Here is a 26,013-nt window from a genome sequence, read left to right on the forward strand (position 1 = left end):
ATAACTGGATTTATTTTTTTTTAAGATTTATTAATTCATTATGTATACAGGGTCCTGCCTGCAGATACACATGCATGCCAGAAGAGGGCACCAGATCTCATTATAGATGGTTGTACATGTGGTTTCTCACAATTGAACTCAGGACTTCTGGAAGAGCAGCCAGTGCTGTTAACCCCTGAGCCATTTCTCCAGCCCCCATAACTGGATTTATAAAAGGCTGGACAACTGACAAAATCCTTATTAAAACAAATATGAAAGTGTATTTAGCTTCTACACTAATGCAAGCATAAAGTATATAATTTTCATAAGCTTCAAATAACTTACAAGAAAGTAGAATTACTATGACTCTTATGAACAGTTTGACTCTTAAGATACAAGTGCAGTAAAGAAGGAACCCACTCCCACTCTCCTCTGACCTTCACATGCATACCAGGGCGCGCACGTGCATACACACACACATAAATACATAAAACATTAACTTGTAACTAAAATTAGTTAACATAAAAACTGTCAGTCTAGCTGCAACATATAATTATCTATACCTTTAACAAATATTTAAAAGCTGTCTCAAAATTGAGACTCTAAACAAGATAGCTGAAATAAAGTAAATTATATCAACATATTTGAGATTAATATTTAAAAAAACTTACTTCATGATATACTTGGCTCTGTCTATTGTTTGAGCTTTAACTTTTACTAAAAGTGGGTGACCGTTATAAGTTTCATTCTTCCACTGGCCATATAGACGATATCTTTTAAAAATGAGATGAAAAGTTAGAAAACATTAAATGCACAGATGCTAATGCACTAGAATTAATTAATAGGAGTTAACAATCTGAATAAATATTTACCTATGCTGATAAGGAAATGTCTTAAACATTCCCCATAGTTCCTCCGACATGCAAGCATTGCAGTCCATCAAAGAAAGAGATGGAAGCAATACCTGGTCAGTAATGCTAAGCAAACAGCTAAGGATAACTTCCTAAGAAGAAAACAAGAGTTACTTCATTAAGAGGTTTATTTCAATATATCTCAAAATACATATAACAGTCTTAAAGGAATCATCATTTTAAAATCTCATAACACAGTATATGTAACTCCCCATCCCATCCATCACTGTCCTTTCTCTATCAGAGCAAATGAGGTAAGAGAAGAAGAGAAGGTAGCAAGGCAACGAGGGGTTTAACCTTTTCCCTTATACAGTATGACAATCTTCAAAAACAGGATGTTAGTCTTAAAAGAAAATTTTCACTGAGCTGCCAAAGGCTGTATTGCACATATAAAGTATAAAATAATTATTTCCAAAGATAATTAAATCTTGTTCACATTAAAATACTCAGCATGCTATATCCTGCAAACATACCCATTATCCAAGTTTTTCAATCTCTTACCGTTTTCTCTTTATCTTCTTGTTTGCTTCCATCAGACTGAAACTAAAATTTAAAACAATAATAAAATGTTAAAAGTTGATTTCTGCCTTAGTTTATAATTTGAAAAGAATTACATATTAGTTGTTTGCCTTTACATATGTGTATATTTAAAATATAACTTATTACAAATAAATATTCTAAATTTTCATGTGTATTTTTAACCTCTAATTTTAAGTATAAATGGGGTAGCGTGTGGTTAGTCCTGTGTGTGTGTGTGTGTGTGTGTGTGTGTGTGTGTGTGTGTGTGTGTACATGTGTTTGTATGTGGGCATGTGCACACATGTGTCTGTGAGACATGGTTTCATGTAGCCATGGCTGGTTTTCAAATCTCTATCTAGCCCATGTTGACCTTAAACTTCTGATCCTCCTGCTCCACATCCCAAGTGCTTGGATTAGAAGTGTGTGCCACTATACTCAGTTTACGTTGGGAATCAACCCCAGCCAGGGTTTTAGGCCCACTAGGCAAGCTGGTCTATACCTCCAACCTAAGTATTGGTTTTATGTGCCAAACCAAAGCCTCCTAAAACTCATATTACACATTAATTACTAAACTTAATTTAATAAAACTGTAACCATCACAATCATTTAACTCTAATGTATTTACACTTTCAATCCAGATAGTTCCTAACCTTCCCAATGCTGCGACCCTTTAACATAGCTCCTCATGTTGTAATGAACCCCAACCATAAAACAATTTTTGTTGCTACATCATAACTGTGATTTTGCTGAGCAGTGTCTCAGTTCCTAAGACCATAGGCAATACAAATACTAATGTAAGCAAAAGTGAAAATTAAGAAAATGAACTTTAGTTGCGTAATAATTCACCACTACCAAAGTGTTCAATGAAAAATAAGTCCCAAAGAATCATGACACTGCTAACAAAAATAAAAATAAAAATAAAAAAATAAAAAATTGCATCTTTTGGTCTGTACTATCCCAATACAGACTGAACCCTGAAGTGGCTTGTTAGACAACGCTCTCTAGTCACTTAAAAATGATACTGTGAAAGCTACGCATAGTGGCACACCCCTTTAATTCCAGCACTTGGAAAGCAGATCCCTGAGAGTCTGAAGTCAGCCTAGTTTACAGACCGAGTTCCAAGACAGCTAGAGCTACAGAAAGGATCCTGGTCTCAAGCAATCAAGAAAACTGTTAGTTGACGCCTATAGGTGTGCATGTGTTTAAGGGTAGAAAACCCAAAAATACAAATAAAGGACTAATAACTAAGGGCAATCTAGACATCAAGGAAAGGTGGAATTCAAACAATCAAGCCTGGGAAGGAAAAGCTGTGGTACAACAACAAACATTTGATTTTCTTGTTCAGGAAGGGTATTTGTATGCCTTGAGTAGGTTACTAGAGAAGTCAAAGTGTTTTGTTTTACCTAAAAATGATTCAGGGTGCATACCAACATATTTCCTTTTTCTAATTGGCAGCTTCTAAAAAATATGGTTCTCTTTCACTAATACACCTGAGTCAACATATATTTTGTCAGCAAATAAGGAAGTCTTATAGAAGACTGGCCTGGCAGAAACAAAACTAAATAGCTATTGTTTGTTGTTGATGTTGTTGTCTTTGAAATAGGGAACTAGTAAATCAGGTAACATACAGTGTATACGATAGGAGGCAGAAACAAGTATAGGCCATAATCGGGAAACCCAGTTCTGTTTAAGGTTTTGTTTTCTCAATATTCTCTGACTTAAACAAACTTGATAAAATAAAATGTAAAAACCACTTAGTTTTTTCCCATGGAAATAAAATATTTTCATAGTAACTTAGGTGGTTTACTTCCCTGAGTAACTCAAGTTTCTAAATGTCCACGTGTCAATTCTTTAGATTTAGTAAGCAAAAAAATAAATAAATAAATAAAATAAATAAAATAATATGATAAAGAAAACAAAGCTACCTAGAAGAATATTAAACCTTCTAATCAAAAGCTCATTACAGCAAGTATTAAACAGAAATAATCAGGAGGGACATGCAAATTAAAGCATTGTCCCCCAAGACAAAGTTTCTCTGTGTAGCCCTGGCTGGCCTCGAACTCAGTCATCCACCTGCCTCTGCCTCCTGAGTGCTGATAAAGCAACTTTTTAAAGAAGAAAAACACATTCTACCCCATTTATATTTTCTTCTTCTTTTAGTTTACTTCATTTTTAGATTGGGGGTAACATACAATACTCAATGCTGTAGTAAACAGGCTGAAACAGGAAAAAGATGTAAGGAAGTGGGTACAAGGTGCAGTGGAATATACTGAGATTTCAAAGAGAAAAGAAAACACAGTTCATAACTTTGAGGTGACAGCTTTTCAGCTAAAAGATGTCTGAAGTGATTTTGGAATTTGAATTTTAAACATAAGTAAAAAGAGAACACTCAACTATGTTTAGAAAGGCCATCGTCAGAATGAAATAAGGAGTCCCAACATCACTCTATAAAGGCAGAACAGATGATGGCACTGTACAACAATATTCAGAATAACAACAACAAATAGCTTCTTATGACTAATGACCTAACTGAGTGCCTTTAACCCATGAATATTTCAAATGCTACATGACCTGTGATTAAAAAAAAAACTTAAGATTTGTGACTAGAATGTCTGTAAAAATTACGATACTATTTTAACTTAAATATTCTTTATACTAACTACCAATTACTAAATACATACTAGGTATGGTATATTAGATTGAAAAGGGCCTCAAATGCAGGACATGGTGGCACACACCTTTAATCACAGCAGAGAGGCAGAGGCAGACAGATCGCTGAGTTTGAGGCCAGCCCGATAGACAAAGCGAGTCCAGGACAGCCAGGGCTACACAGAGAGACCCTGTCTTGAACCACCACCACTCCCCCCCCAAAAAACATCTCAAATGTGCCTCAAAACTATTGTATGAAAACCCTTTTTTTGGTAGAAAGGATCCAAAACAGGTCTCATTAAAATAATTTAGCACTGGCCTGGAGAGGTAGTACAGCAGTTAAAACCAATGACTGCTCTTCTAGAGGACCCAGGTCTAACTCTCAGTACCCATGAGGCAGCTAGTAGTTATCTGTAACTCCAATTCCAGTGAATCTAATGCCCAGTTCTGGGCCCTGCAGACACTACACACGTATGATACAGATATAAGTAGAGGCAAAACATCTACACATATAAATCCAAATTAAAAAAATAAATAATCAAGTAAAAACTTCAGAGGGTAGTAGCAATGTCATGCCTGAAATCCAAGCATTCAGGAGATAGAGGAAGAGGGTTTTGAGTTTAAAGCAAGCCTGGACTAAATATCAAAATAAAATATGAATAATAATTTGGAGTTTAAAAATATAACTCATAGAGAGAGTTACAGGAATGGGAGGTTACACCTGGAAAGTCTTTCATTTTTTCCAGTGTTATATATTCATAAATTTAAACAGTTCCCATTATAAAACAATCAATAACATATACACCTAACCTTTGAGCAAATGACAGCTTAAACACTAAATCTGTTTAAAGAAATGTACTCTTATATTTTAGTTTAAATTTCCCCAGAATCAGGACATACACAAGTGCAGCCAAGTAATCCTAGGAAACACCAGTAGAAAATCAGGCCTGTAGTTAATAAAGGTTCATCAAAGGCAATGGCAAGATGGATTACTAACAAAACAAGACACATCCCCACTCTGTGAACTGCCATGTATTCTTTTGGAATCTCAACATTCTTTTATAGTCAAGAAGTCTGATACAGAGGAAATTTTTTGAAGTATGATAGAACTGTGGGTTTCTCTGTTCATAAGGCTTGTCTTCACACAGTATGTTACGGAGAGAAATGCCCAGGGTGGTGGAACAGAGAGGACAGCAGTGACTACTAGTCAGATTTTTACATTATTAGTCACTGACACCTTCTCTAAGTCCCAAAAGGAGTATCAATAAGCTTAATATAATAGTAGAGTAACAATTGGATCTTTGGACCAGCAGCATCAATATCACCAGGCAACATGTTAGAAAGGCAAACTTTCACCTTCTACCCAATGCCTAATGATCAGAAACTGAAGTTACAGACAACATTCTGCATTTTAGTAAGCCCTGCAGGTGATTGTAATACATGCTATAGTCTGGTAAACTCTCTACAAGAAAGTCTTATAGACTCCACAAATTTATTAAAGATTTTCACACACAAAATCAGAGAAAAAAAGATTTTAAATGAGTATAAGTTATATGATTACATTATTTCTTTTCTAAATATATAAGCTGCTTCCTAAAAATAGGAGTTGTATAACAACCTCAATATACAAGTAGTATTTGTAATTGCAAATACATTGCTTGGAACTAAAGTCCTATACAATATCTAAAAGCAATTTTATGAAAAATTCAAAATGGATCTCAATAAAAGCCTTTTTAAATCTATAATATAGAACATAATGACTAGTGATCGTAAAGTTTTGTTTCTTTAGGGCTTTGCTATGTCACATAACCTCATTATGTTGCCCAGGTGATTCTCAAACGTCTGGGCTTAAATAGTCTCCTGCCTCCACATTCCAAATGCCACAATTACAGGCATGCATCACCACATTAGGTTGGTAAAATATTTTAATGAGCAAAAATATACCTAAATTCTAGTTCACACTACTGGGGAAAATTCATTTTCCTAATTTTCCTATCACAACTCCAGTAATAACAAGACATACACTTCTTCTTGCCCATAATGGCCAAAATGGTTATCTTTCTTTTCCCTTATCCTTCCATTAAAAATAGAATGGAGTGGAGGAAAGATATGAGGCCATCAAGGTGAAGAGGTAGGAGGTGAGGAGAGAAAAGGGTGGGGTATGAATGAACACAGTACTATGATATATATCTATAGAAAAATGTCTTAATGAAACTCATTATTTTGTACACTAAAGAAAATTAATGAACTAAAGAATAGAATGAAGTAGGCACAACAAGCAGTGATAGAAGAGCTCACTTCCATAAAATGGGGGAAAGAAAGAGAGCGGGACAGCTCTAATAACTATATATCTTTGTAACAATACTTATATGTACATCTTGATATGTAAGAGTTCCACACATTAGACATTGATCTGCTTACAAATTTATGGCTGACTTAGAGCTTGCTCTGTAATCCTGGCTGACCACAAACCCATAGGGAGATCTGCCTGCATCTGCCTCCTGAGTTCTGGGATTAAAAGTGTGGCAAAACATCAGGTGATTTTACAGTTTCTTAGAGCTAAACATATATTTATTTCACTAACCATTTCTGGCAACACAAAAACATGCCTCCCAAAAATATAGATAAGTCACAGAACTAACCTAAATTTCTATCACCTAGTAAACCTATCAATGACTATGCTTGCATAGTGAAATATAATTACTTGGCAAAAGGACCTACACATGCAATAACTTGAATGAATGAAACTCAAAACAGTAAGTGAAAAAAATCAGAAAAGAGAACATATAATTCTATTTACATGAGATCATAGAAAAAGCAAAACTATAGTGACCAAAACCAACAACACAGAGGGTGAACTAACCTAAGTAAAATAACAGAAGATAGCAGTATGTGCTATGAAATAGTCTACTGATTATTATGGCTGTGGAGGAATGCCTTGAGTGCATGTAGCAGTTGACAATAAAGCACTGTTTAGCCAATCAGCTGGACAAAAAGACAGAAAGTAGAAGGCGGGACTTCCGCAGGAGGTGGGAGGAGCCTGGAGTGGTTGACAGTTAAGAGTTGGGAGTTGACAGTTGAAGGTGGCAGCTGCAGGAGTGAAGCCACCAGAGGAGGATCAGATTGTTAAGTGCTTGGATATATATAGGCTATAAGGATTAAAGTAGTTTATTTTAGTTTATTGTTAGATTATTAGCAGTTTAGATTCTGCCCAGTGCAATGCTTACAGCTTTGAATTATGTTTCAGTCTCTTTGTGTAGAATTTGTGTAGACTATATAGAATTTGATTTGGATAATACTCATTTGGATTTTAATAAGAACAGTATCTTTTTGTGTTTGTTTTTTGAGGCAGGGTCTCTCTGTGTTGCCTTGGCTGTCCTGGCTTCACTTTAGTAGACCAGGCTGGCCTTGAACTCACCGTGATACTCCTGCCTCTGCCTCTCAAGTGCTGGTCTTACAGGTGTGTGCCACCACGCCCAGCTGTATAGTTTCTTTCAATAAAACCTTTACTTAAAAAGAAAACCAAGGAGCTGGGAATGAAACTCCACAAGAGACCACATACTTAAAACATACAAAGCCCCAAGCTCGATCCCTATCACCAAAAATAAGTAAAAATTAGAATTATAGGCTTAGTGCTCTTTGAGGTTGGAAAGACTCCAAACAATTAATAGGAATGACTCAAAACTGCATGCAAGATAATACATAAAAGACAGGTAACGGAAAAGGATAGTAAGGAAGTGCTAGTTATGATGGAATTCACAATGTAGACATTCATCCAAAGATTTTCCTAAGGGAGGCACTTGAATCATGTACCTATTTCTGGGTCTTTAAACATACATACAATCACCAGTGGAACACAATGGCTTTCCATAAACTCAGTAAGTTTCCTCAACACAACTTTCCTTAAATCATACTTACTTTGTTTTTAGAAATACGCATGAAAACAAATATATTCATAACATTTTCATTTCAAAGTTTAATTTTCTACTAGGAAGAAAAATCTTACTGACCTCCTTCATAAATGACTTGCCTATGCGCACGACTTTTGCAAATAAAATGGGATCGTGAGAAAGGTGAGGGCCAAGGTAACAGAACATATTGAATACATCCCTCCTCAAATCTTCAAAGCTCTCTACTTGCTTCGGTGCCCTCTTGTTTTGCAAAGCACTAACGGGTGAGCCTTTAGCACCTTTAGGAACACCAACTCTATAAAAAAGAAGCAAGATTTAGAAATCTATGTACTATATAATCTCCAATATCTTCACACAATCGTTTTCTTGTTCATATTTGCTTTATCTATTCTAATTACCACTCACGGGCAAAAAATAAAAACAAATTCAACAGTGTAAAAGCAAAACTCAGAAAAATGTTTCAAAATAGCAACTTAAATAAAGGAACTCTATGGGTACATCTCAAGTAACATTAAACATATGATTTTAAGTTAAGCTTGACCAGCACAGAGGTTAAAGGAATGAAGACTAAGGGATGACTTCAGATGTGTAACAAGATGAAATAAAACATTTCTCAATCTGGGATCTACCCCATACACTGAGTATGAGGAAGTAATAGTAGGTAAGATAACTGTACAATCAAAGTGGTCATACTAGAAAGGACAGTATGCCCAGAGTTTTCATATGCTAAGCAGGTGTCTTACTTTGAAGTTGTAGGGGTCAATCTCTGAGAAGAAGAGGCCTACACTGTCTACATACACCCCAGGTCATAATAAAGGCAGCAGCTAGCAGCTACACACAAGTCAAGAAGGTGAGGGCTTTTGAAACAGGCTCTTATCTATGAGGCTGAAGCCAGAGCTGCTGCCAATACTGCTCCTAAGTTCCTTACAAATAGGCTGACGTCCATAGGACTAGCTGACACATTTTTTGATAATAAAGGGAATTATATTAGTAATTTCCCAAACCACAGCCTGACTGTCAGAAGAATAGTATCTTCATTCAGAGTCATTAGCCCCAGATTAAACAGTTCCACTAAGGTCAACAAAAAGAGAGGAACTTTCTGCCTCCCGAGAAGAAAAGTTCAAAATAGGAGAAAGGTATTTTCATTCTCAATAATACAGACTCCAGAAGCTTAACCTATAGTTTTCATGTTATACTGCAGCTAGAACACTGGGAAATTAGGAGAGAAGATGTGTACACATGGTTGACTGCACTGTGAATAGTCCTTACGTTTTTAGAAAATATAGTAGTAGATATGCTAGAATTAAAGAGAAAAGATAGGAATACACAGATTTTCTCAGTCATCCAAAACTATTTATATCTTAATGTTTTGTATAGAATAACAAACCTTCGGTAGAGAGGCTCAACAGTTATGTGAATGAGCTTGCAAATAGCAAGAGCTATTAGTTTATGTGATGCTGCATAGTATGGAGGCATCTGATCCATAATGTTCTGCGCATGCTGCCAATCACCGATCTTTAACAAGGCTTCCAACAAACCAAGCTTCTGGTTATCAGGTGGCTAAAAATGAACAAATATAACAATGATATTTGGTATACATATATTTCTCTTTAAAACTTGAGCTAAATATCATAATAATGTACATCAACAAAGTTGCAAATTCTGGAAATTTAACAATAATTGCCTGAATTTTTAGTGACTTGAAAAAAGTAATCGGATCTTTTGAGGTTTTTTTTTTTCCTTATTTTCTGTTGTTTTATTTTCCTGTTTAGCACATACATAGGCATTACAATTTATAAACTTGGAATTAAGTTGGACTTAATGTTACATTGTGCAAGAGACATTAGAATCTACTCATATTTGAGAGTCCCTTTAGGCTTTGAAGAATATTATATAGACAGAAAAAATAAAATCAATAGATTTTGTGATTTTCTTCTATTTTGAAATTTACAAGAAAAAAACAGAGCAATTTTCTTTGTTAAGATACCGTTCTTGAGGCCAGGCATGGTGGAACATGCCTTTAACCCCAGCACATGGGAAGCAGAGGCAGGCAAATCTATATGAGTTTGAGGTCAGCCTGGTCTACAAAGTGAGGTCAAGACAGCCAAGGCTATACAAAGAGACCCTGTCTCGAAGAAAAAAAAGATACCGTTCTTATTAAAATCCAAATGAGTATTACCCAAATCAAATTCTACATAATCAAAATTAAGGAATTATACGTCCATAAAGTGATAAACGACGAGAAATTAAACTTCATAATTCTAAACAATGTAAATTTGACTAGATTAAGTGATGTACCTTCTCTACTTTCTCATCATCTTTGTCCTTTTCTTTGTCCCGTTCATCAAGTTTTTCAGAAGACAATACAACCATTGTGAGTTTTCTTACAATTTGTTTAGCTTCTACAATTTCTCGTTTGTATTCATCCATAATGCAATTATCAGCTGGAAGGAGCTAAAAATGGATCATTAAAATTTTTAAGAGTTAATATAAACAGCTTGCACATATAAAAACAGATATGATTCTTCAATTAGTACATCTATAAATAAGACCATCTAATTCATATTTATGGCTTCTTTCCAAATAAGTCTGATTTATTGTTCAATAATTTTAAAAAGTTAATACCTGAGTTTTGTGCACATTTTAAAGTCACTTAGAAGTAAATGTTTCATATCTTTGGTATGCTAAAAGTTCTAAATTAGTTTGCCACTTAATTTATAAATATACCCAAAATATGTACCTATTCCATTGAAAAAACACAGGAGGAGGGGTGTTCAATGGTAAAACAAAGTTTGCCCAGCTTGACTAGGCCTGATGTTTGACCTCCAATACCACTAAAAATAACAAAAGCCATGTATTTCCCCTTTAAAAGCCAAACTTCAAACTAAATAAAGTATGACATCTATGTCAAAAGAGTAGACTTGAATCTTCTTTTCAATTACAAAAACTATTAATAACGTCGTATCTCATTATAAGTCATAAACTAGTTTCTAGATAAATACAAAAAACAAAGTGGCATGTATCCTGTCAACCCTCCATAGTGAGGGTTGATTATCTCAAATCCAGTTCTACCTTGAACATGTGGAAGATTGTTACTATGAGCATTTCATAATAATAAACCTGATACAAACAAAAACACAGCCCCCCAAGTTACTTAATTTCACTTAGAAACTAAGAGAAATTTCTACCCCCCCTAAAATGCATAATGTATTTCAATAGCTACGGTTAAGTAAGGCAAACAACCAGTGAACATTAAAGGTAAAATACTATACACTGTACAGCAATGTTTACCTAGCAGTATCTAAGCAATCCCCTAATTCCTACAAGTCACATATAAAACAAAAAAGCCTGAAACTGCATTGCTCAGTGCTTGACTTTTCTCCCATGAAATAAGTATTGGTGGTGATTAAAAAGAGCTATATATCCAATCTTGAAACCTGTGTGACTAAGAGGAATTCAACTTCCATAGTTGGTCAAAGATGTTTTTAAGGCAGGCAAAGAAATAATGTACGGCTTTAAAAAAATAAAACCTAGGCATCTACATCCAGCAGCTATATAATTGCCTACTCCTCTTCCCCACCCTTGGGAGGCAGAAACAAACACTCTTAACAGAGCACTTGACTTACGTGCACATAAAGATCATCTAGATCAATGAGATTAAATTGCAGAAGGACAGCTGCAACTCTGTACAAAGATGAGGGCGTCTCACCACTTGGTTCCTGAAAGAGGAAAAAGTCCTTAAGGTATAAAGTAAAATTAAAATCTTATTTTTTCTACCAATTATCAATAAAAATTAAGTACACTTCACTATTCACCATTATAAAACAAAACATCTGAATAGTGGGGCAAAGATTTTTGCCAGCAACCCAAAACATTTTCAGATGAGTAAAAAATAAAAAAATCTATTTTGAAACTAAGCATCTTCTACAATGCATGAGAATATTTGAGCCAGGCATGGCGGCACACGCCTTTAATCTCAGCACTCACGAGGCAGAAGTAGGTGGATCTCTGTGAGTTCAAGGCCGGTCTGGTCTACATAGCAAGTCCATGACAGCCAAGGCTACACAGAGAAACCCTGTCTCAAAAAACAAAAAAACAAAAACAAAAAAAAGAATATTTGAGTAAGAGCTGAGACTTGAACAGAATGTGAGATTTAAACTGTATAACATCATCTGCATTTCTGCTTATAAAATTTGTTATTGTGGTTGTTTTGGTTTTTTGTTTTGTTTTGTTTTAATACTTGCTGTTCAAGTAGTTCTCAGCGGCCATGCAATGTAGATAGGCACAGCTGCCAAGTGTGGAAGTACACCCTCTATACCTTTATGTCTTGAACTTTATGCTAAGTATGTCTATTTACACCCGACTTCCTCTTCAAAACAGTTCAGATAAATAAATCAACATTAAAACACAGAATGGCAAAGTTAATTCCAGACAAACTATGAGGGTCTGGTATGTCTAGAAAAACAACTGTAGTCACTGAAACTAATCTTTAAACTTCTGTTGTCAATAGAACAACTAGTAATAAATAACAAGTCCGATGTAAATAAAATGCAAACACTGATAACATATTAAGTGTTTGTCCCCACAACACTGAACCAAAACACTTGGGATACATAAAACGACTAGAATCAAACTAATTTGTATTGTTTAAAGAAGATACTATTTTGCTGTATTTCTTTCTTTAAAAAAAAAAATTCAGTATTCTGCCTGCCCACCAGAAGAGGACACCAGATCTCATTATAGGTGGTTATGAGCCACCATGGTTGCTGGGAATTGAACTCAGGACCTTTGGAAGAACAGCCAATTTAGAAATTTCACATCACTGCCCATCCCTATCGCTATAATCAAATATGATTACAAATGTGATCACAAGACATTTTGTAATCTGAAATATTCTGTGGTCTAAATTCTAAATATATGGCTCATATTGGAGAATGTTCTGTGTGCATTAAGAATAATGTATTCTGTTATTGTTGGGTATTGACTTATTGTTAAGGGTGGCTACTATTTTATTATCCTTTGTGTGATGTAGTGCTTTATACTATTTTACCATTTATTTATTTTTTATTTTTTATTATGTATACAGTGGTCTGCCTGCATGTACAGCTGTAGGCCAGAAGAGAGCATCAGATCATATTATAGATGGTTGCAAGCCACCAAGTAGTTGCTGGGAATTGAACTCAGGACCTCTGAAAAAGCAGCCAGTGGACTTAACCTCTGAGCCATCTCTCCAACCCCCTATTTTGCTATATTTTGAGATAGGGTCTCAAGATGTAGCCCAGGTAAGATTAGAACTCAATCTGTTCTTGCATCAGCATCCCGAGTACTTGAATTACAGTAGGCCCCATCATTCCCAAAACATCTAGTTAATTTGATAGTTGATAAGAACAGGGTAAACAAGTGGTAAATAATTATCACAGGATAAATTTCACATCAGTCTAGTCTATTGGCAATATCTCATTAAAGAGCAAATTCACAAAAGCTTATTTAACTCATTGCCAATCTCTTCTGAGGTTTCTGAATAGACTATATTATAAGCACTTGCACTGTGCCCTTAATCCTATTCTAGACAATTCATCTCAAGAAGTTTCATACTCGGGCTGGAGAGATGGCTCAGAGGTTAAGACCACCAACTGCTCTTCCAAAGGTCCTGAGCTCAATTCAAAGCAGCCACAATGTGGCTCACAACCATCTATAATGTGATCTGATTCCCTCTTCTGGACTGCAGGTGTACATGCAGGCAGACCACTGTAGATATAATAATAAATAAATACATCTTTTAAAAAACCGTTTTCATACTCTAAGGTCAAATATAAATTGCTCCCTCTGCTTCATGAATTTAGAGGCAATGCTGATTAGCACATTTGTGTTTATAACTACTATAACACATAAAACCCCTTCATGGATTGTCAGTCTTATAGACTGTCCATCATTTCATAACAATTTCTGACCTGAATTCAACCCTGTCTGTTGTTTGTTTGTATTGTTTTGTTTTTCAAGACAGGGTTACTCTGTGTAGCCTTGGCTGTCCTGGACTCACTTTGTAGACCAGGATGGCTTCGAACTCACTGAGATTCACCTGCCTCTGCCTCCCAGTGGTGGGATTAAAGGCGTGTACCACAGGGCCCAGACTGTCTTTTGTTGATACAGGCACCACAGCTTTCTCCTATATGCAAATAAAATATCTGCTTCTATATTGCTACTTTCAAATTATTTATACATTTGTATTATTTTCTTTTACCTAGCATACCGCTGGGTCACTTTTTTGTTTGTTTGTTTTTTGTTTTTAATGCACTTTGCCAAAAGCTGACTTTGAATCAGAGAAATTGATTTCATGGTTAAAAGAGTTAGTAGTGAGGACAAGCTTTCTGGGCATTTTGCTAGTTGATTTTTGCTCCTTATTTCCTACATCACTAGGTTCTTTTGTTTGTGTGCCATTTTTATTTCTTTCTTGTCCTGTTCTGCTTCTTAATGAGTATCTTGGGTATTACAATTAAAATTTTATACTTAGGAATAAGTTAGTTTCAACTAATTACCAACCAGCTTGGCTCCAATAGGATAAAAATGGCTTGCTCCTTAATATCCCTGTCCTTCCCCTTTAAATGGTTTTGTCAATATATAAGTTATGAAAAGAAGGAGTTAACATTTTCAGGTAGTTGCCGGAAAAGAGGACAGTGAAATTCGGGAAGGGACCAAGATACAGGTTGACTACACATTCCTAAGAGCCTAAAGAAGACTTCATTTACACACTTTCCCTCACACAATCACAAATAGTTTAAAACCTCTCACAATGCTTCCTTCCCTTCAACCCTAAGACTAGACTCTCATAATAACAAGATAGTTCTAGCAATAGGAAACAGCAGTCTGAGAGGTATTTCTTACAACAGTAGGTTGTTTCTAGCATCAAGTATTTCTTATACTTAAAGTTCAAAACTACATATTAAACATTTATTTTAAAATATACAAAATATTTTAAAAATACAAAAGTATTATTCAAATAGTATAAAATATTCATAGGTACACACTGGTTAAATCACTAGCAATATGTCCATGTAAAACTTTTAAATTCTAAAACTGATAATTAACTTGCTGTTACTCAAAAACACTGTGATATGATCTGAAAGGTATACACCCCAAAAATGTAAGCTATTTTAATTAATCATGTATCAAGTTAAATTTCCTCTACATTTTCATTTCAGCCATTGGTTACCTGATCAAATCTAAAACAATCAAGATGCCTTTTTAAATCTGATGAAATGCTTGGACTTATTTCCCTATATTAAGAGTGTGCTCTCAAGCCTCTGGTAGGAAAATAAAAAGCAGTTGTGGCTAATTTTTTAATAAAAGCTTAATACCAGCAAAAAGTACTTTTCAGTAGTTAGGCACCCCCATTAAATCTTTTAGAAAATAGCAGTGGCAATAACATGACAGAATGAATGAGAGGTAACCAGAGAAATAGGGAATCTTCAGTTGCTATGCTAATTTAGTAAAATTAATGTAAAATATATTTCAAGTACTTCTTAACATCCCTAAAAATTCTAATAGCCTTCATATAAATAACCAAATCCTAAAATAATATACAGCCAAAGGCCTACAACAATCTAATATGCATGTATCTATCCAAGACAATTTTCTATTACTCCTTTTCCCATGTTAAAATACAGGCACATAAGGCTACAGAGCATTCCTTTAATTGGTTACAAATTCCCACACCACCAATCTTTAGTCTCACAGTTAGTTATTTCCACATAGAAAATTCTCAACATACTCCTACTCCAAGTTTTACCAGACCCTGTCTCCTGAGGCAAAATTTAATTCTGCTTTTCTCCAGATATTCTCATCAGATCATTTATACTATTAATATAACTCTCGTCACTGCGCATCATTAGCTTTCCACTTCTCCTCAGCTGAAATGTTTGAGCTGAAACTAGCAAATAATACAGTGCAAATAAAAAATAAACTACACATATAAAATTATGAAGGTAACTATACACATACACACATACACACACAAACACACACACACACACACACACACACACACACACACACACACACACACACACACACACATATATATATATAAATGTTTTTACCTGGTAAAACTTGAATTTGAACCCAAGAATATGACACAGTGTTTGCGGTTCACACATACTCATGTAAGATTCTAATAAAGATATAAAGAAGTCATCATGTTCTGGCCTGCATTCAAACACTTCTAAAATAACGTCCAAAACTCTATTGGGATCCAGATTAAAGCATCCTGAAACAGAAGAGATACATGTAAGTTCAAAAGTGATTCTATGTCATCTCTAGTAAAGTCATCAATAATGACAATATATAGTAAGAGAAAAATATTTTAATAGCTTATGTTCAAAGTCTGTCCCTCTCCTTCAGATGAAAATCTTCTCAAGAATATTTTTAAAGCCACATATTTTATAAATGAAAATTGAAATAAGCAGTGGAATGGGATGTCTTTGGTTACTGTAGTAGTTTAAAGAAGCCACACTGAAGGGTTGAAACTTTTTTTTAACTTTAGAGTTTTGTATAATAGTAAAAGTAAACAATCAGCAAGCAATCCTAAGTTATTTTTTCAAATGACAGCTGTGGTATAACATAGGCTCTCTTGTGTTTTTGTGTCTTAGAAAGGCTTTTGTTTCTCCTAAGAATCAACAGACATGTGATCCTCAGAGAAATCATAAGCCTACCTCTCTAACTCAACCACCAGTTACATCAATCAGCGTGCGCGCGCGCGCACACACACACACACACACACACACACACACACACACACACACACACACACACACACACACACACCCTGAGGAGCAGAAGACAGAAGTTCCAGCAACAGCAGAATATGTACAGGAGGGAGGGAGGGAGGAGGGAAAGTAGGGAGAGGGTAGTGGGGGAGGGGGAGGGGGAGAGAAATGGAGAAGGAGAGGGAGAAGGAGAGAGACGGGTGGGGGAGGGAGAGAGCTTTTCTTTTTTTCGAGACAGGGACTCTGTGTAGCCTTGGATGTTCTGGACTCACTTTGTAGACCAGGCTGGCCTTGAACTCACAGAGATCCACCTGCCTCTACCTCTGGAGTGCTGGGATTAAAGGCGTGCTCACCACACCCAGCTGAGAGAAAGAGCTTTATGCCTTTGCAGAAATATAAAAATCACCCTGGAATAGAACGTGTGGAAAAATAAAAAATGACAACTGAAATGACCATGGACTCATTCTTCCATTTAAATTTTACTAAGTATAATGAGCTTGTGATACACAATTAAGACACTGCCACCTCAATCCATAAGGAGAGACCATGCCTTTTTAAGAATGATCATTGATTGAGGCTGGAGAGTTGGCTCAGTGGTTAAGAGCACTGCTCTTCCAAAGAATCCAGGTTCAATTCCCAGCACCCACATGGCAGCTCACAACTGTCTGTAACTCCAATTCCAGGGGACCTGACACCCTCATACAGACAAACATGCTGGCAAAACACCAATGTAAAGTAAATTAAAATAAGTAAATGTAAAATAAAGAAAAATAAATTTTAAAAAGAGTATCACTGAAGAAATGCACTGAAAGTAACTGCAGTTTATCAAAAGATGGACAGATAGGATATTACAACAAATTAAACCAGATTAAAGCAAGAAATATGATTAAGTTGACAATGACTTTTGTAAGGATAAAGCCAAACTGAATTCTTAACAGGAAAACAACAAACCAAGGTAACAGTGTAAAGGAATAGTGTAGGAGAGAGGTCCATGTATAAATTTTAGGAATGACAAAAAAATTAACAGATTCAATAATCATGTTGATCATAGGATATACCTAAAAGACAGAGGAAACCATGCTTTTAATTTAAAAATAACAACTAGGAAGAATTCCTTTTTTAAAAGGTTAAAAGGCTATAGACACGGCTTAGTAGAAGGAGTATCTAATTAGTATGTGTACGGTCCTGAGTTCAGTCTCCAGCAATGAAGACACCTGAGGGGAGGTGTCTCTCCCTCCCTCTCCCTCTCTCCCCCCCCCCTTCTCTCTCTCCCCCTCCCTCTTCCTCCCCCTCCCTCCCCTCCCTCTCCCTCTCTCTCCCACTGCCCCCCCCCCTCTCTCTCTCTCTCACACACACACACACACACACACACACACACACACACCTCCAACATACAAAGAAAGAAACAGGCTGAAGAGATGGCTCAGTGGGTAAGAGCATCGCCTGCTCTTCCAAAGGTCCTGAGTTCAATCCCCAGCAACCACATGGTGGCTCACAACCATCTGTGATGTGATGTGATGCCCTCTTCTGGCCTGCGGGTGTACATGCAGGCAGAACACTGTATACAGAATAAATAAATCTTAAAAAAAAAAAAGAAAGAAACAAGCTAATAAAAATCTATAGTAGCTGATTTCTCAGAAATACTATTTATAAAAAGAAAAAGCCATAATAAAATACATCTTAAACCAAGAATCAATAGTTCAAGATGCAGAAAATATACTTAAAATAAAAGCATGATTATCCTGAAATTATTTTTAAAAAGGTAAGCTTGAGAACACTAATAATGATCTTCTTTTGCACAGTAGGGAATAGAAACTTCAAATACACAGTCAACTGGGGGTGTCTCTGACTCATCTATCCTTGATACAAGGGACTGTGGCTAGTCTTATTGCATCTTGTTATGCCATATTTGGTTGATATCACTAGAAAGCCCCCTCTTTTCTGAAGAGAAACAGAGGAGCAGTGGATCTGAAGGAGAGGGGCAGTGGGAGGGGGACTGGGAGGAGTGGAGTCTCCAGTTGGGATATATTGTAAGAAAGAATAAAAAAAAAAGAAAGAATAGGTAGGTAGGTAGGTGGTAGAAAGAAAGAAAGATAGGATGCGTTACATGAAATAAAAATAAATAAATCAATGAATGAAAGAAAGAAAAATGAAAGAAAGTAAGTTGTGCCTAGGATGGTGGTGTAGAGCTTTAATTCCATCACTTGGAAGGCAGAAGCAGACGGATCTCTGAGTTCAAGGCTAGCCTGGTCTACAGATCTAACTCCAGGATACGCAGGGCTACACAAAGAAGACATTTATTATTATTATTATCATCATCATCATCATCATCATCATCATCATCGGTAGTAGTACTGCTACTATAAGAAAGGTTTAGGTGAAGGAGGAAACCAATTGACTTTCCTTTCAAAGAGATTATCTAAAAAGCTGATACAATAACAATATAAATCTGGAGTGAATAAATTTTATATCCAGATTATACCAAGCATTCTCAAAATAATGTAGTCAAAGGAGTTAAATATCCACAAATCTTCCAAAGAATTATTTGGCTTAACATTTAATTTTCTCTGGTCATATTTCAAGCAACTAAAAGAACCTATAAGATCGAAAGAGAAAAGACTCACATCCTACTTTTCCACACTGAATCTTCAACCTTAGATACCAACAAATGAAGCTGTGATAGGACATTGGACTAAAAACAGCTTCTGGATGACCCAGTTAAAGAGATGAGGCAGTGTAAGAAAGAATACACTATTCCAAAGTGAGAAAGTAGAAAAGCTTGGAAATTCAATGGCACTGATTAAACAGCTACAAATTGTCAAGAAGAAAAAAAAACAGGTAACACACTGAAAAGAAAACAAGACAAGCATGCCAGATACAGCCACATGGCTCCCCAGTGAGCTTAGAGAAAGCAGAAGCCCCATTCAATAGGTAAGATAGGTCACCCTGTTCAAAAGAGACTGACATGCCTACTTTGGGACCAGGGCACAGGCCTCACAAGCCTCAAATCTAAATGTAGGATTTGAAGACAGTGATTCCTCCACAAATAGTGGTGGGCAGAAATCTCATTTTGACACTTTGTAACTCAAAGTACAGTGATTGAGACAAACATCATCTTCAGAATTAATTTTTTGCTTAAAACTGAGCTGCACTGGATACCTAAAGACAAGGGACCGCAAATTCCAAGTACAGGAGGACTAAAGCAATGAACAGCCATGGCAGGTGGCAGATGCTTTCTTTTGTTCTGTTTCCCTTAACAGAGATATGCCAGAGGTCAAGTCCACTACAGACTAAATGAGCAGGTATCTACAGAATATTCTATCAAATAGATATAGAATACACATCCTTACAAGCGATCGATGGAGCCTACTATAAGTACAAGACAAAAAAGTCTTCACACATACAAAAGAACTAAAGTAAGTTATTTTATCAGATCATGATGGAACAAAATGAACAACTGATAGCAAAAGAAATGACACAAGTCACAAATTGTTCAGTTGGAAACTGAACAATATATTCTTGGATAACTAAAATGGGTCACTGAAGAAATCAGAAAAATATTTAAAAATTCAAAGTGAAAAGTGAAAGCACAACTTACCAGAACCTATGCAATATAGAGCTCAAGCAGTTTTAAGAGAAAAGAGTATGAATGTTTACATTTTTAAAATCAGTAAGCTTATGATATACTCCCAATGCCACAGAAAAAAATAAGAACAAGGCAACCCCCCAAAACAGTAGGTGGCAAAAAAATACCAAAAAATGGAGGCAAAAAATTAACCAAATGGAGACTAAATGAACACAGAATCAACAAAACAATAAAACGGTTCTTTGAAATGAGGATGATTAATACCCTAATCAAACAAACCAAAGAAAGAAAAGACCCACATCAGTAAATCAGAAAGGAAAGGGAAAATTTTATAACAGACTCTAATAAAATCCAGATGACCATTAAGGAATACTCTGATAACTTTTATATTTTACAAACAGAGAAAATCTAAAAGAACTAGATAAATTCCAAAACACATAAGATCCATCAAAATCAAATCTAGAAGATACAATTTAAATAGACCAGTAATAAGCAATGAGATTGAAACTAAAAGCACCTCCTCAAAAAAGAAAAGCCCACAGCTGAACAGACTGACTCCCAAATGTTGCCAATCATTTGAGAAAGTACTAATACCAATACTTCTGAAACTGTTCCACAAAAGAGAAAGGAAGAAAAGATAGCACACTCATCCTACAAAAATCAGCCTTATCCTGATAGCAATAGCAGATCAGAACACAACAACAAACAGATCAATTTCTCTGAAAAAAGAGGTGCAAAATCTGTCCAAAAAGACCAAATTCAAGAAAACATTAATAAGTTCACACATGGCCAGGCATGTGATGTACATCATTAATTCAAGAACACGGAAGACAGAGGCAGGCCACTCTCTATAAGACTGAGGTCAGCCTGGTCTACAGACAAAGTTCTAAGCCAGCAGAGAGGCATGGAGAAACTGTCTCACAATGAAAATTAAAACTCCATTATAGAAGAACAAAAGATCCTAAATAGCGAAGCAATCCTTAGCATAAAAATAATGCTGGTGATAACACAATACCTGATCTCAGATTACACTACAGAAGCACACTAACAAATACTGTATGCACATGAATAAACTAGATGATCCAGAAATAAACCAGAAGTATGTCATTTTTGACAAAGTTGCCAGAAACATATATTGAAAACTAATTTCAACAAATAGTGCCAGGAAAACAGGATACCAACATGTAGAGGAAAGTAGACACACATCTCTCCTCCTCCAGAGTAATTCCAATGGATCAAATACCTTAATGTAAGACCTGAAACTTTGAAACACTAAAAGAAAATACTTCACAATTTAGGCCTAGACAAGGACTTTCTGTGAAGGGCTCCAAGAGCACAGGAAATGATCCCTAGAATTGACAAATGAAATTATATAAGATATAAAAGATTCTGCACAGCAAATTAAATGATCACCATAGTAAAAAGACAGTGTGAAGAACAAGAAAAAAAACCTTGCCAACTACTAATCAAATGAGAAATTAGTAAGTAGAATATAATGATTAAAAAGACTCCAACCACAGCCGGGCGTGGTGGCGCATGCCTTTAATCCCAGTACTCGGGAGGCACAGGCAGGCGGATCTCTGTGAGTTTGAGGCCAGCCTGGTCTACAAAGTGAGTCCACGACAGCCAGGGCTTTACACACAGAAATCCTGTTTGGGGGAAAAAAAGACTCCAACCCCACCCCACCCAAAAAAATTCACTCTATCAGCAAAAAGGATAATGAACAGTACTCAAAAGAAGAAATATAAATGGTAAATACTTGAAAACGTGTTCAAGTATTCCTTAACCATCCAGAAAATGCAATGAAAACTGCTTTGAAAGACCATTTCATGGTTTTCAAAATGGCTCTCACCAAGAAAATAATCAACAGCACAATGTTGGTGAGGATACAGGAAATTCTTATTTATTACTGGTGGGAATTTAAAGTGGTTCGACAGTGTTCCTCGAAAACACTAAATGTAGAACCACTACATGATACAACAGTGCCACACCCGGTATACATGTTCTTACATAGTCTAAATCACAAAACTAATACAGTATAAATACTTGTAACAGATTTCTCCCATGAATATTTTCAACATTGTAGAAATGGAGGACCAACTGCACTTGATATTGTGGTAAGTGCTAACAAGAAAAACAGCCTGAGAAAAATAAGCATTGCTGAGAGTGGTGACCAGGGAAGCCTTGAGAAGATGGTATCTGAGTGCATCTGTGTCTACCACACTTGACAAGATGCCAGATAGATTCGAATAAATGCAGACCATTAATCATGTGGATCATGAGCCTGAAGTGGAGATGTTGTCACATTGTTCTACAGAGATAATAACCTCTTTTCTACGAGAGCAAAGTTGAAGAAAAGAGAGGATTGAACACTTTACAGTTACATAAAAGCATACCTTCAAGAAAATCAGTCTTTGAAATGCTCCCAAAATGACAAAGGCATAAAAAAGGTAAAAACCCAGAAAGAAAAAAAAAAACAGGAAAAAGAGACATGCACATAAAAGGAGATAAAGTGATAGCAAATGCTGGGAGGGGTTCCATAATATGAGATCTTAAGAGGGAGGGAACACTATCTTAAGGACATGACACAGTACAAGGAAGAAAAGTACAATATGGAACAACTGACAAGCTTCACAAGCTACATAAAGGGGGAATCTGCAGGGGAAAGTGCACAGCCTACTCTGGAAAGAAAAGAAATCTGTACCAGAGGAGTTTTTAAAACAGGTCACTGACACAGTCAAGAGTCCTTCAGGGCTAGTGGCTCACTCATCTGATGTTCAATCACCATAGGATAGAAGTAGAAAAGAAACTAGATCAGCTACCAGAACCTGACCTCAAAGACAAAGGTAAATTATAGCTGAATGTAGCCTTAGCTTCTACACTTGGAGTCACCAAAAGCCAAGCCAAAGAATAAGGAAAACTGAAATAAATAAAGCTTTATCAGAATGCCTACATAAAGCAGTAGAAGAGAATAAGGATGCAGGCAACTTGTGTGCCTTAGTCAGATATAAATGCCAAAACAAACAGAAAAAAAAAAAACAAGCTGAGGATAAATGGCAGCTAGTGAGGCAGGAAATAACACTCCTCCTGGGGATCACAAAACATATGATTTTATACAACGTCAAAATATTCCCTAGCTAGAACACCACCTAATAAATAATTCCAGGACATCCTGCCAATCTTAAAAAACCAGGATTACCCTATTCACTCCTCCTGTCTATAAATGTCAGCTACTTTTGTCAAATGTTCAATACAAAAGTAATGTGACAGAAATGCTATTTTAAAACTAGAGAGAACATTTTTCTGTTATATTCGTGCAATATCCTGCTACTTTCAAAAATTAAGATAAAATATGTATCAAAGTCCCTCATAAATTTATTTGTAAATCGAGTTCAAAATGACTATATGTCACCAGGAGTCTAGAGTTCTCCAAACATTTATTAAAGTTTTCTCTCTATAAAAAATGTCTGAGAAACAGTTAGAATTTACAAACAGAAGTGTTAGAACACAAGCGCTAATATACAAACAGGTAACAATGACAAACACATTTTTCATAAAGATCATGATAAATGTTTTAAATACTGATAAAATACTGAAAATAAAAGTTATGTGATTCTAGGTTTGGGGGTTCTTTGTTTTGTTTCTTGAGAAAGGATCTCCTGTTCTCCAGGCTTGACTCTAACTCAGTAAATAGCTGAGGATAATTCATTTTGTCTTTATGGATGTCTTCCAAAAGTTAAAATAAAGTTTATCTTAATAACACATGTATATTATAGGCATAAGTTGGCTTACCTATTAATGATTTGATATTTTCTAATATTAAATCACTAGTAATATTTCCAGATAAATCTTGTCCCAGTTCAGCAATCAGCTTGGCATAACCTTCATTTTCTTCTCTTAATAAATTGAATTTTTGCTGCTTATAACTGAAATCATAAATACCATTAAAAGGATAAAATTAATTTCCATTATCAAGCTTTCACAATGTAGTACACTCTCTCTGAATATTATTAACTTAACACAATCATGAGAATGAATATTACAGTTTAACTTGTGTATCATCTAGTATAAAAAGCAATATTAGTTAACAAGAACACACCAACAAACTATGACCAACAAACTACTGACTATGAATATAGCCATGGTTATAAAATATTTAATGCTAATAACCTAAGAGTTTAATATGGATCTGAAGAAGTAGCTCGGCAGTTTAAAAGCACTTGCTGCTCTTCCAGAGGACTCAAGTTCAGTTCCCAGCACCTATATGAGGCAGCTCATAATGTCCATATAACTCCAATTCCAGAGGAATCCAATACCTCTGGTCCCTGAGGGCACCTACACATATCCCACATATAGACACACACACAAACACATCATTTAAAATAAGTCTTCTTAAGGGGGCTGGAGAGAGCCATGGAGCACTGTCTGCTCTTACAGAGATCCCAAGTTTAATTTCTGGTAACCACATGATGGCTCACAACAATCTATAATGTGATCTAATGCCCTCTTCTGGCACGAAGGTGTACAAGCAAATAGAGCACTCATATACACAAAATAAACAGAATCTTTTTAAAAAGTCTTCTTAGAAACAATGTTATCTCAAACTCAAAAGTGGACAAGGTTTTAACATAGGAATAGCTCACTGAAAACTCAACAATTTAAGTGTTTTAGAAGAAAAAATGCTGACCACAAACAAAAAGTAGACTTAAAAACACCTTTTAGAAACTGCTACTATTTAAAATGAGAAATAAACATTCAGCTACTTGCTCTGTAACAAAACCACGTATACTTACAAGAGTTTTGTCTTGATTTTAACTGACTTTTGGTTGAACTGCTGTGACTGTTTGATAAGCCCTAATGATTCCAAAGTTTCTGGATCCAAGCGTTCCTTCAGAACTGTGTCTGAAACTAAATACTGCATTAAAAAATGTTAAAGACCATTTATTCTTTAGCATTTCAACTATGCGCCCAATCTTAAAAATATTCAAATAATCTTTCCAAAGTAAGAATACAAAATCACATTATATCTTTATAAAGCCTAGATTTCAACTCAACAAAATGACTCTCCAAATACCAAAATATAAAATATATAGCTCCTTCAAAAATTACTTTAAAATGGCTTTATGCATACTAGGCAAGCACTTTAGCAGCTAAGCCACATTCACACCAAACTTGTGGTTTTTTTTTTTTTTAACTACCTCAAATTTTTATCCCTAACTAATAAAGACAGTACAAGAAAAAATCAGCTTAAGAACAACCTACAGGCTGGACACGATGGCACATGCCTGTAATCCCAGCACTCTGGGAGGCAGAGGCAGGTGGATCACTGTGAGTTCAAGGCCAGGCTGGTCTACAAAGTGAGTCTAGGACAGCCAAGGCTACAGAGAAACCCTGCCACGAAAAAAATCAAAATTAGATAGATAGACAGACAAAAAGAAAGAAAGAAAGAAAGAAAGAAAGAAAGAAAGAAAGAAAGAAAGAAAGAAAGAAAAAGAACAACCTACAATAAATTCTACTTACTTTACAGTTGCTTACCTTTTTGTATATTAGGAAACTCACTAGGTCAGAAATATCACTAAGGGTTTTTTTTTTTCTTTTTGGTTTATTTTTGGTTTTCGAGACAGGGTTGCTCTATGTTATCTTGGCTGGTCTGGACTCGCTTTGTAGACCAGGCTGGCCTCGAACTCACAGCGATC

The 26,013-nt window shown here is 35.7% G+C and overlaps 1 protein-coding gene across 7 annotated transcripts in view; it reads right to left on the reverse strand.

The window, feature by feature from the left end:
* The window catches only part of Thoc2 (THO complex subunit 2), a 114,554-nt gene that overhangs the window by 52,144 nt on the left and 36,397 nt on the right, over window positions 1–26,013 (reverse strand). For all 7 annotated transcript variants that reach the window (XR_007830166.1, XR_007830167.1, XM_051141056.1 and 4 more), the window contains exons 6-15: window positions 25,111–25,232; window positions 24,110–24,243; window positions 16,066–16,232; window positions 11,596–11,688; window positions 10,268–10,423; window positions 9,357–9,529; window positions 8,069–8,264; window positions 1,392–1,433; window positions 852–982; window positions 651–752 (exon numbers count right to left, since the gene is read on the reverse strand). Coding sequence is in view for 5 of the 7 variants with exons in the window: in XM_051141056.1 (XP_050997013.1) it covers window positions 651–752; window positions 852–982; window positions 1,392–1,433; window positions 8,069–8,264; window positions 9,357–9,529; window positions 10,268–10,423; window positions 11,596–11,688; window positions 16,066–16,232; window positions 24,110–24,243; window positions 25,111–25,232 (1,316 nt within the window). In the remaining 2 variants the exon portion in view is untranslated. The remainder of the gene's footprint in view (window positions 1–650; window positions 753–851; window positions 983–1,391; window positions 1,434–8,068; window positions 8,265–9,356; window positions 9,530–10,267; window positions 10,424–11,595; window positions 11,689–16,065; window positions 16,233–24,109; window positions 24,244–25,110; window positions 25,233–26,013) is intronic.

This window comes from Acomys russatus, chromosome X (assembly GCF_903995435.1).
Source record: "Acomys russatus chromosome X, mAcoRus1.1, whole genome shotgun sequence".
NCBI lineage: Eukaryota > Metazoa > Chordata > Mammalia > Rodentia > Muridae > Acomys > Acomys russatus.